This window comes from Macadamia integrifolia, chromosome 10 (genome assembly GCF_013358625.1).
Source record: "Macadamia integrifolia cultivar HAES 741 chromosome 10, SCU_Mint_v3, whole genome shotgun sequence".
NCBI classification, from domain to species: Eukaryota; Viridiplantae; Streptophyta; class Magnoliopsida; order Proteales; family Proteaceae; genus Macadamia; species Macadamia integrifolia.
Window position 1 is genome coordinate 28,153,857 of NC_056566.1, and position 12,162 is coordinate 28,166,018.

At 36.9% G+C, this 12,162-nt stretch overlaps 1 protein-coding gene across 1 annotated transcript; it reads right to left on the minus strand.

Annotated features, from left to right (window-relative positions):
• Positions 1-3,510: 3,510 nt before the first annotated feature.
• LOC122092444 (monothiol glutaredoxin-S10-like) lies at positions 3,511-4,251 on the minus strand. The gene has a single exon (XM_042662766.1). The coding sequence runs from the start codon at positions 4,058-4,060 to the stop codon at positions 3,752-3,754; it is 309 nt and encodes a 102-aa protein (XP_042518700.1). The 5' UTR covers positions 4,061-4,251; the 3' UTR covers positions 3,511-3,751.
• Positions 4,252-12,162: the final 7,911 nt, after the last annotated feature.

Consider the following 12,162-nt stretch of genomic DNA (forward strand, 5'->3'; position numbering starts at 1 on the left):
TTTTGTTGTGTGTGTGTGTGTACACGTGTGGATAGGTAGGGAGGAAAGTAGGTTCATACCTCCTAGTGAGTATGAAATTTTTGCACATCATAGCTCACCAACTGCATTAGTCAGTTGTTGTTATAGGTCGATAAGGTTGAAAAACCTTGCCCAATACTGGGCTAAATTGAGAGATGGGTTTGGCCCAGCCCAATGACAGTATGCCCATTCAAAAGATATGCTAGGATGTTGTCCTTGAGAAGCCTTGGGCTGCCATTTGCAGGTTAGGACTCAAACCTCCCCTCCATTTATGTATAATAAAATATGAGAGGGGGATGGGCATGCCACTTGCTAACTGCATACTAGTGGATGGCATCAATGGGGTTATTGAATGGGGCATCATACAGGAGGGGCAGGGATCATCTGAGAGAGAGAGAGCATCTGCCAATATACGGCACACAGGCAGTGTGCTTAGTTTTTTTTCCAAATAAATATATAGTGTATATAAAACATGTGTATTTTTTAAATGGCCAGGCTGAGCCGAGCCTAGATGGGCTGGGCTTGTGTTGGGATTTTCAGACCAAGGTTGGATTGGTTCAGACTTCACCCTAAGGCTGGAAACAATGACCTTTTGGGCTGAGATTAGCTTTTCAAAAACTTGACCTAGCCCCCCTCCAACACCGGAAAAAAATTGGCTGCTACTCTGGTTGCAGCTACTGCTAGCAGCCAAAGAAATTGAATAATTCACTTCCCCTTAGATTTCACAAATACCCTCTTAGATTATTGTATTTTTTAAAACATCCTTTTGTATTCCATTTCTTTGGCTGCAATTTGGGCAGCAGCTAAATTTCGTTCACCCCACAGACACACACACCAGTTGTGTCCAAACTCTCAACATTTAGTCAACTCATTTCCTTAATTCCACCTTAAAACAAAAACTAATTTCACTCAATAGCATAGGTAAAAATTAGGGTTTAACTTGGCTAAGTCATTTTCACAAAAAATTTTAAAAATAAAAAAAATCTTAAGTGAGTTATCTAAGTCGATTCAAAAAATAAAGGAACCTAATCAAGAGTCGTGAAGACTTGATAAAACTTGATAAGTCAACAGGGAACAAGTCTGGTGTCCAATTTTTATTATTTGGTTGCCCTTTTTTATTGGGTTGCCCATTTTTTGTCCGTAGATTCCAAGCATGGTGTATTACCAAGCCAACACTAAAGAGAACTCCCGAGTCTCCCATTATCTTAACAATTCGACCTTCACAACTTCACCTTCTCTCCCCATCTTCCATATTCCGCAATATCTCCCTTCCGCCCTATGCAACCTTACCACTTCCAACACCGGCGGTCGATGCCGATAACAAGCACAAACGTTTTTCCCCAGTCTCTCTCTCTCTCTCTCTCTCTCTCTCTCCCATCGTCAAATCCTTGACTGATTTCTTGTTTTATAATAAATTCTTTCTACTTCCATTTTATGTATCTCTGTCAATTTGTGTCTTCGTGATGGATTCCTCTCTAATCTCTAGTTTCTCTTTTCTATACTAAATGCATAAAATAAAATTCTTAAAAAATAAAAATTCTACTACATTTGATTCATAATTGAAAAAAGTTTATATTACTAGAAACTCAAAAATTACAGATATGTATGAACTTTTCACCATAGAATCAAATGAAGAACATGTCCCCTCTTAAGTGGCTAAACTATTTGAGATTCACCAAGTTTGCTGCCACAGTGAGATCCTCTACAATGATGGACCTTTTTTCTTAAGAAACAAAATAATTATTGGGTATAATTGCAAGCCCCCCTCCACCTAAAGAAAAGAAAAAAAAAAAAGAATAAAAGAAAAAGGAACAACACCCATTAACTCCATCACAATGGACACCCATGTATTGAACAGTATATTCTATGACTCACTCATTGAGATATTTCTTTGGGGGTTTTCATCATCCTCGGTGGCACAATGGAGTTACTCGTCGTAGCCCTCATACCACTTATTGGGATTCGAGCAGAATTCACCTTTAAAGCTAGCTGTAAAGGAGTCGATGCACGAATAATTTATAAGTCTTCACACCTGGCTATCCACATCGGATATGAGATTTTTATTTTCGCGTGAAACCTTAAAAGTTTTCTATATTTAACCCTACAAGATCAAGATGGCATGGATAAATTAATCTATAATTGGCTCTGAGTTTTTCAATTTCACTGATTCATTTGGACTCAATTATAAACAATTGGCAAGTCACTTACCAGCTTTTGTCTCCCACATCAACTGCCATGCCCTTTAGCTGAGGGAATTGAAAAACCTTCCAAACCAGCTACAGCACACAAAGATATATACACAAAAGAAAAAAAGATGATATAGCTTACATGGACCCATGCATCAATTCTTTCTCATGCATGTACGAAAAGAGTTAAATATCTTTATATATTGTTCCCTTTGCGAATAAAAATGTGTACCTTTCTTTCCTTCCATATACAAAAAGTGTTTTAACTTTTAAGTGCCTTATGGAGCATAATTCTTCACTAAAGTATTGTAAATCCACTTTTCATTACTGTGATCTATGATTAACGTGAGATTACACTAGCTGCAAATTAGTGTTTCACCTTCTCTCTCTCTTTCTCTCTGCTAACGAGGAATCCCTTAAATCTACCTGGTTTTACGGTTTAGGTCCAATGGTAAACCCCAATTACAAGCAGTCACATGACTCACACCTAACCCGTGTAACAGATCAGTCTTGAGGAGACTCGAACTGAAGATGTCTGTTAACGCACAACGCTTTTGGACTAGTGGAACTACACCCAGGGTGTCCTCTCTCTCTCTCTCTTAGTTGATTATTTTATTACATGATTTACAAGAATTAATATAAACATTTTGGAAAAATATTTCTTTAAGGTTAAAGCTATTCTTTGTCTCTAACTAATTCGTGGCTATCCAAAAGAATCCTAAAAGGCTCTAAAAAGAAATAGGCAGAGGGAATATCTGCTCATGAGAACATTAATATTCCAAATTTAGTATTGACATCATCCTCATTTTTCTTATTGCTTTCTTGTGTTAAAAAATGGGAAAAATTTTTTTTGCCACCCATGGTGCGGGAATGGTATCCACTCTTGTCTCCTATTACTGCGTTGTGGAGGGATCATTTAATCAGTTTGATCGTTTGATAGATGTGGAATTACCTGAATAAGCCAAATGTCACATTTTGGTGTAATCCACATAAACTAAATTGTTAACAATATATGAGGTTTTTTCCCTTGTTTTTTCAATTATTGGAAAAACATGAGGCACGTCACCCGTAGTACATGCTCTCTCACAATCATTGACATACTATTCTCTATCTTTGATGACCAATAACCATGTGGGCCCCAACCTGAATGATGGATTGACGCTACTAAAATACATTCTCTCTCTCTCTCTCTATTCTTAATTGGCTTGACGTATAAGATGTCAATATACTCTACCCCTGTATTCATCCCTATTTTAAGTGATATAAGCGGAAGAGAAAAAGTGAGAATAGCATGGGAAACCAATGATAAAGAAAGGAAAATTGTAACTATATTAGGCAAAAGATATAAGCCATTACAAGCTGCATCAGTTTGTTTTCATATGGTATTTTCTTCTCATAAGATTACAGTTACCTAGGCCAGAAAATGGAAAAGAAAAAAGAAGAAAAAAAAAAGTGGAGTGGAGACCGAAGATCATTAGCTGTTAACAAAAAGAGCTCATGAGTTGATTCTTTATAAGAACTTGAGTTGCAGTGAGAGGAGTGTGTTGCTAAAGCCAAATAGCACCAGCATCTTTGAGCATTGGTATCAATGATCCATTGAGATGGAGAGTCATGACCTCATTGGTTGAACCCACTAGTTTACCTCCAATGAACACAGCAGGTACAGAAGGGCTACACCCAAGCCTCATGAGTGCCCACTCCATCTCTCTCCCCTTGGACTCCTCATCAAGCTCATAAATTGCTGGGCTAACACCAAGTTCATAAAACAATCTCTTGATGGTATGACACATGCAGCATGAGCTCTTGCTGAAGATCACCACTGCCTTCTGTGGTGCCAGTTTAGTCACCCTATCCATCTTTTTCTGAAAATGTAGTTGCAGAGGCTAATGGGAGCTAGTGAAGAAAATAATAGGATTTAAGGAGACAAAGTAATATGAGTGAGAAGGGTTTTGTTTTGGAGAAGACACTGAACACTTAGGCTCTAAAGAGGCAAAACAATATGAGTAAGTGATTAAGGGGTTTTGTTGGGAAGAAGATAGACTGAGGCTCCGAGTGTGGACTTGAGAGTAAAGATCTGCCAAGAGGCCTTATTTATAAAAGCTGGTGAAGGGTAGTGGATTGGATTGTTTAATCAGAAAAATTAGAAAGGATAAAGTCTTACAATGATACAAAGATGGTTAGTTAGGTCATGGTTGGATGCCCTAATAGTACCCCTTAGGTCCTTATCATTTGGTGACTTTTGACATTATGATGACCTCTCTCTTGGGTCCTTACTGATCTTTGCTACAAATGGCATGGAATGAAAAGTTGCAACTAGATCCATTGAGTACACTTGTATTTTTTGGAGTGACAAAAATGCCCTTTCCTTAGATCAATCATGGGAAGCCACTTGTCTCCTGGTTCAATATGATTGCTGATCATGGTAGCATCTGTGGTGATGTGGAGAAAGTGGATTTTGGGTTATCCGGTAGAAGGGTAGGGATCCACTTTTTCTGTTCCATATCTAAAATATTCCCTTAAAATTCAGTGAAAACAAAATCCAAGAAGAACTAGAAGAAGAAAAGAATATGATAAAAAAAAAAAAAAAAAGGATGTCAACAACCAAGAACATACAAGGTCAACAAATGAACCCAACCGGATGGTTTAATTATTCTCAGCCAAAAAATGTTTAGCCCTGATAGTTAAGGTTGGTTTATATATATTGAATATGGTTGGATCAGATCAATTCTGGTTAGAGCAAGTGGGGTGTAACTGTACAAAAGAGGGTCAAGGTCCTCAAGGAGAAGTGTTCCAAAGGGTGAAGGTAGGGGGTGTCAAAAGGTCAGGTCAGACCGATTCCACCAGGTTGAATCGGTTTCAAATTGATAATGGGCGAACATGAAACCAGCCGGATAAGAGAATGTTCGGTTTCCTCTTATCTTTGGTATTGGGTTTGGTTCGATTCAAATCCGGCTTACCATATATAAATTTTTAAAATTATGATAAATAATACATGGGTTTTTCTAATTTTCGGGTTTTCTCATCATTTTCGATTGGTTTTGTGTTGTGATATAGTTTTTGAGTGGTGTGATAATACTCTAAACTGAATCTGGCTCAATAAAAATTGGTTTGATTTTATACAATTGAGTTCTATCGGTTCGATCGGTTCAATTTAGGGTTTGACACCTATAGGTGAAGTTTTAATTTGGATTAGTTTTTGAGCTGACTGTTTTCAAAATTGAACCAACACATTCTACCCAAATTTTTTTTTTCTACAAATCGATGCGACATAGGACTGAATCTCAATAGATCGTGTCGACAATACCACTCTGCCTCTTAACTCAACTTTTCCTCTCAACCAAGTTTTAAATTAGATTAGGTTTTAGGTACTTGATTATGTTGTTGACATCAATCAATTCAAGCAATAAATTCTAGATAAAATCCCCATTTCCATGAAGGTCGGTTAGCTCTTCCCTGATGCTTAATTAAAAGTATTGATTATCATTTAATTAATTATTTATTAATAATGTGTTTATTAGCTAGGCCGCCTTAGCAATGAGAATCCTAAGCAAGATTAAATGCATCTAGCTAGGCTCCACCTTTGTTCTTTACTGATGAGGAGAACCATGGTAGGAGAATTTATAAGAAATTTCCTATCAATAATTCACATGTGGACTACCATTAGGTTCCCATTCTAAGCCAAAAAGGTCAAGAAGTCGGCCCATGTCGGCCGATTCGAATAACTAACTCAGTCACAAGGGAGAAAAAGACAAAAAGGGCTGGTTTCTCAATTTGACACGTCCATGTTAATCTTAAGACATGATCATGGACGTTATTAACTACTTCTATGATGACAGTTGTGATGCAAGCTTCGATGTAGTGGTGGTATGTTTCATAAATGACCAAGCATGAGATTCATGACAACTTGGGGGAGGATTATAAGGGTGTTAATCGATTCGATTTTGATGTATATGATATGATTTGACTCGGTTCATATTTATTTGATTGGAACTAAAATCAAACCATTTACTAAACAGTTGTACTTTTTGGAATCAGAACTGTTTGGTAAATGATCTCGACTTTTCAGTTAATAAAGTGTGTTCTTAGACTAGTTCGGCAGTCCCCAACCTAGGGGTAAGGGTGTCAATCTATGCCAAAAACCGAAATCGATATCATACCAAATTATCAATACCGAACCATATCGAATTAATTCGATACGGTATCAGTATGAGGTTCATGTACCGAGTCACTATTCGGTATGGTATCAGTATGAGATATGACTTAAAAACACACACTATACTGTACCGATACCATAACGAATATCGAACCGAACAAATTTGGCATGGTATGGATATGAGGTTTCTATACCGAATTACTATTCGGTACGATATCAGTATGGGGTATATATGGCTTGTATCGTACCAAATACCGATACCATACCGAATTGACACCCTTACCTAGGGGTGTTAAACGGTTTGATTTTGATGTGAATGGTTTAGTTCTATGCAAAAAAAAAAATAGGTAAAATTAAAATTGAATCATTTAATAAGTCGATTCAAGTGTTAAAAACAAAATTATTTATAAACTATTTTTTCAAGTTTTCTTATTTTATCCAAACAGTTTATTTAGGTTTAAATTTTATTTTATTACAAAAGAGTTAAACTTAAAATAGAATTGTTTTATTGTTATGTGGTTTTTTATTTAATATATATATATATATATATGTATTAATTTAGTATTTCAATATTAAGTTATGTAATGGAAGTATTAGTCAATGGGAGGATGTAGGATATATGGTAGAGAGTGGATCACATGGTTGTGTACTTATGATAAGTAAGGGTGTCAAATCAGAATCGAAATCGATAATCGAATCTAGTTCCAGATCGAATACTTTGAATTGAACCAAATCAATTATAATAATGGTTACATCTCGGATCTAAAATGAATATTTATAATTCGGTTCTGTCAGGATCTGGATCTGTGCAAGAACTAGAGGTTTTAACTAAGATCGAACTAAATAACTTGACATAGCTTTTTCCTCTTTTTAGAAAGTAAAGACTTGACCTAACTTAAATAGAAACCTGATGTAATTAATTACTTAAATTATCTTATAGAGTTATAGTTATAGCCCAAGTTTGAAAGACTTTTTTGTTGGGAAAGACCAATAACCTAGTGAATGAGCATTTGTATTTTATCTTTTGGATAGTAGAGTCAGATTTAAAATTGGATATTCTGACGAAATAAAAATCAAATACAAAACCTCAATAGGATCTAGAACTACACCAAGACTGGACAGGTTTGGTATGAGTAGAACCGGATTTAAAATGGATGTTTCCACGTTGGGATGGGGTTTTGAACGATGGAGTGGGTTTGATTTTCTCCTTAGACTGGGTTGTAGAGGAAACCAATTTTCAAACCATTTTTCTTCTATCCACCATCAACGTGTATGATGCCACGTGTTTGATATCTAACCTACTCTCCACCAATTTCAGAGGTAGTAGAGGATTTCGATCCAAACGATGCCTTATGTACGCACGCCCGAGTCAATAGGGTCTAGGGATTCCTAAACCCAATTCGAAGCTAGTAATGCTAGACAGATTTTGACTAATTGATTTTAGTGGTAACTGAATGGTTTGTTTTGGTAATTTTAACTTATGAGAAATGGAGGAGTTTGGTGGGTTTTTTTTTTTTTTTTTTCCCCAAAATATTTGCAGAAGTTGTTCCATTCTGTAATCTGGGAATTTTCAGGGATCAAAATCCTCTGTTTTTTCCCTTCATGTTTTTTCTTGTTTTGTTACTTGTAGAACACGACACGTGGACAACAAAGAGATCAACGGTCAAGATTGGATAAGAATTATTACATCTGGTGTGTTGGTCTTAAAGTTGTCCATGTGTCACGTTCGACAGGTAGCAAAACAAGGAAAAACATGAATGAGAAAAACAGAGGATTATTTTCCAATTTTCAGTGGCCATTTCTGTCTATTGTGTTTCTAAAATTGATCAACTGCTGTAGACGCGTTGAGTAGTTACTGTTCATCCAATTCAAATTTGGTCATTAGCGTTGTTTTTTTATTTGGTTGATTGCGTAAAGTTAGATAGTGTTTTTTTAAAACATGGCCTGCATAGCTCACATTCTCTCTGGATAGTTTGATAGTGTTTTTTTAAAACATGGTTATTTGGTTGATTGCGTAAAGTTAGATAGTTTCCATCCACCTTTAATATCAAAATCAACATAGTGAATATCACACTATCACAGAAGCTATAAACATATGACGGCAATGGAAGATGGTTCCCAAACACCTCCTCTATAGTGTGTACAGGAAATTGCTCACACATTTTATTTCACAATAATTTTTTTCTTTATTGCAACTGATTATTTCATACTTATGAAAGGTTTCATGTTTAAAGCCAGAATACTGCAATAACTTGAGATCTTGGTTCTGTTGTATTGAACAGGAGAAATATTGGGAAGATCACCCAGGAGAGGCAGTGCCTCTCCTGAAACCGAAATTCTACTATGGTCCTTGGAAGGTACAGAGGTCAATATGCATGAACATCTCCATTGGTCATTTTGTTTCCAGTGCATTTGGGCTGGTAGCATCCTATTGCTATCTCGGTGTCCCGTCGGCCATCCATTGATCGCTGATTTATGTTGGCAGAGCCTATCAACATGTATGTATCATCCACTGTAGAGTAGACACCAAACGGCCACCACCAATGATTAGTATTTTGCCATCAAACAAGTAAATATGCATAGCTGCAAGAGAATCCAAGATAATTTAAAAAAAAACCCCATACCTATCATGAGCTTGGAATGTACATAAACCATGAACCTCCTGTGTGCTTGAGCTTTCCAGTAATGGGTTGTTGGTTGAGGGGAGTAAGGAGGCATGAACTCTCCTTTGGCATAAGCTTCATGGTTTATCTCAATGTAGATAAACCTTTCTGCGCGCCTAATGGCTTCAACATAAGCTTCATGGATACTGCACTCAACAGAGACATCATTTGGCAGTTTGGTGGCTGGTGCATGATCAATTGATCGAAAGACCTGAACTTCCCAATCCCTTCCAGAGTCTACATTCTTAAGAGGAGGCTGGCGAATGAGATTTGGGATGGTACCGGTCAGTATTAGCAAAGAAGGATCACATTGTTTAGTCCACCGTGGGATAGTACTCTCTCCCAGGTTGGTTCACATTCTGCTTGCTTAAACCATAAAATGAATCGAAGTTTGAGGTTTGGGTTTGGCCTTCCTTTCTCATTGAAGAGGGGAAAGAATCCATCGATCAGACTTGCTTTGTTTAATATCTGATGCGCTGGTATGTGAATCTTTCCCAAGAAAGAGCACTTTGTCTTCATTGTTATGGTGATTGAAGAATCTGACGGATGCGCACAGAGGATCTGGAAAGTTTGGTTCCACACTCGGTCGAATTCTTGGCTTGTCTCTGCTTGTCTATCTTTATTGTGACATAGGTAGCTGACTTCGACTTCTTAGGATTTAAAAAAAAAAAAAATTAAGGAAAAATTACATGATTACCCACTTTTGGGTTTCCCTTTACAAAATTATCCATAAAAAGTTTTGGTTAACAAAAATACTTAAAATTAAATTTGGATTTACAAAACTACCCACCCAAAGTTTCAACTAATAAAAATATCCAAAATCAAGTGTGGGTTTACAAAACTACCCAAAATAGTGATTGTTCATCTTTCGTCTATAATCATGTATTTTTTTGGGAAAATTACATGATTATCCACTTTTGGGTTTTTCTTTACAAAATTACCCACAAAAAGTTTTGGTTAACAAAAATACCCAAAATTTAGTTTGGGTTTACAAAACTACCCACCCAAAGTTTCAGTTAACAAAATACCCAAAATCAGGTTTGGGTTTACAAAACTACCCAAAATAGTGAGTCTTCATCTTCCACATATAATCATGTATTTTTTTTTGAAAAATTACATGATTACCCACTTTTGGGTTTCCCTTTACAAAATTACCCACAAAAATTTTTGGTTAACAAAAATACCCAAAATTGGGTTTGGGTTTACAAAACTACCCACCCAAAGTTTCCAGATAACAAAAATACCCAAAATCAGGTTTGGGTTTACAAAACTACCCAAAATAGTGAGTCTTCATCTTCCACATATAATCATGTTTTTTTTTATTACTGAAACTTTGATTGGGTAGTTTTGTAAACCCAAACTCAATTTTGGGTATTTTTGTTAACTTAAACTTTAAGTGGATAATTTTGTAAAGGAAAACCTAATTTTGGATATTTTTGTTAACTGAAACTTTTGGTGGGTAATTTTGTAAAGGGAAACCCGTAAGTGGGTAATCAAGTAATTTTTCCTATTTTTTTATTACTGAAACTTTGTGTGGGTAGTTTTGTAAACCCAAACTCAATTTTGGGTATTTTTGTTAACTTAAACTTTAAGTGGGTAATTTATGTTTAGCATTTGAAATTCTAGCTTTAAAGAGTGAATTTTACTGAACATGCTCTAGTACCAAAACTTGTTAGTAGTATGGAGGAATTGCATCTATCACTAATGTTTTTGAAAACTTCCTGGAGCTCAAACCAGTTTGGGACTGAAGAATGGGTTGACAAATCACCAGTCTTCGAGGACTTGTGATTAAAACTGTGAGAGAAGGAAACTCTCACCTGTTTTTTCATCCATCCTTCTTAAAGATGATGTTCAATGAAACCAGTCAGATGATCACTTCTGGGTGATGAATGATGATCACCGTTCTTTAGATGATTTACACATTATGATTTTCTGGCTATGGCCCACGTAAGCAATTCCAATCAGGTTGGTAACTTGCATGGGAATGTTATAGCAAAGATCATATTTTACATAAATGAGATTCTTGGATTGGAACAACTCTCTATATTGCATTCACATATACTTACATCAGAGAGAAAGGATGGTGTGTAAGGTGTGGCATGGAAAATGGTGACTTGGAGTGTTCCGTGGAGGAACTTCTTCTGGTTTCCTCGCTCCATTTCACGTGTTCTTCAATCAGTCCTTCCTTGAAAAGAGACTTGAAGTTTTGAGAGGTCGGAAGAAAGTGAGTCCTGGAGGTTGCACTGTTGCAGAAACAGGGATAGGGTTTCAGTGTTTCACCATCATATCATATAGACTGGTTTTACTTCCTCATTAGTAGACAAGCAATGGATTGTATATCTATTGGAATGTAAAGGAAGATGATGGAGGTTAGAAAGACTTATGGGTGTCTATACTTCATGTCTATTGTATTGTATTAAGTTGTTTCAGAATCTGTTGGAACAGGGGTGGTTTGTATGACACGTGGAGGACTGAACCTGGCAAAACCAGACCTGCCATCTAATCGTTAACACTCTGTTACTCATGTGCACTATTGTTGGTGTATGATGTCTTGTATTCCGTCGTAGTTTAATCCAGGGAGTACTGGTGCAACACCTAGACAGGCAGAACGGCGGTCCCGCTAGCCGGTTAGCTGGCCGTGGGGGTTGCAAGGGGGGCAGGAGGCCCCCTGCATAGCAGGGGGTGTAGGAGGGCGCAGCCCCCTACTCGAATTTTTTATTTGAGGGCAATTGTAGTTTAATCCGGATTACGGTTTTTTTCGCTATATATTTGTAGCTAGGGTTTCTTTCTCTGTAATGCAAGCAATACTGAGAGGTGTGAGGACGAGCGCTGTAACCCTATTCTCCATTGATAGTGAAGCAGGATCTCATCTCACCGGGGACGTAGGCAACCTTGCCAAACCTCGTAAAATCCGTGTGCATTGTTTGTTTTGTTTTTCATTATCTTCTGCATCATTTTAGGGTTGCGTTTCTCTACACCAGTTCCATATCCCTCGGTCGAAAGTCGAAACATCTGAGCCATATTGGGCTTCCATTTAATTTTAGAAAGGTCAATGTATGGAAGAGACATTGAAGTCTGAATCTTTTTAGGATTCATCCTAAATGGGAAAGCTTGTGGTGAAAGCAACTATTGTGTTGATAAC

Bases quoted from the DNA above. Each gene is read 5' to 3' on its own strand.
- LOC122092444 (XM_042662766.1), bottom strand. From the start codon at position 4,060: ATGGATAGGGTGACTAAACTGGCACCACAGAAGGCAGTGGTGATCTTC.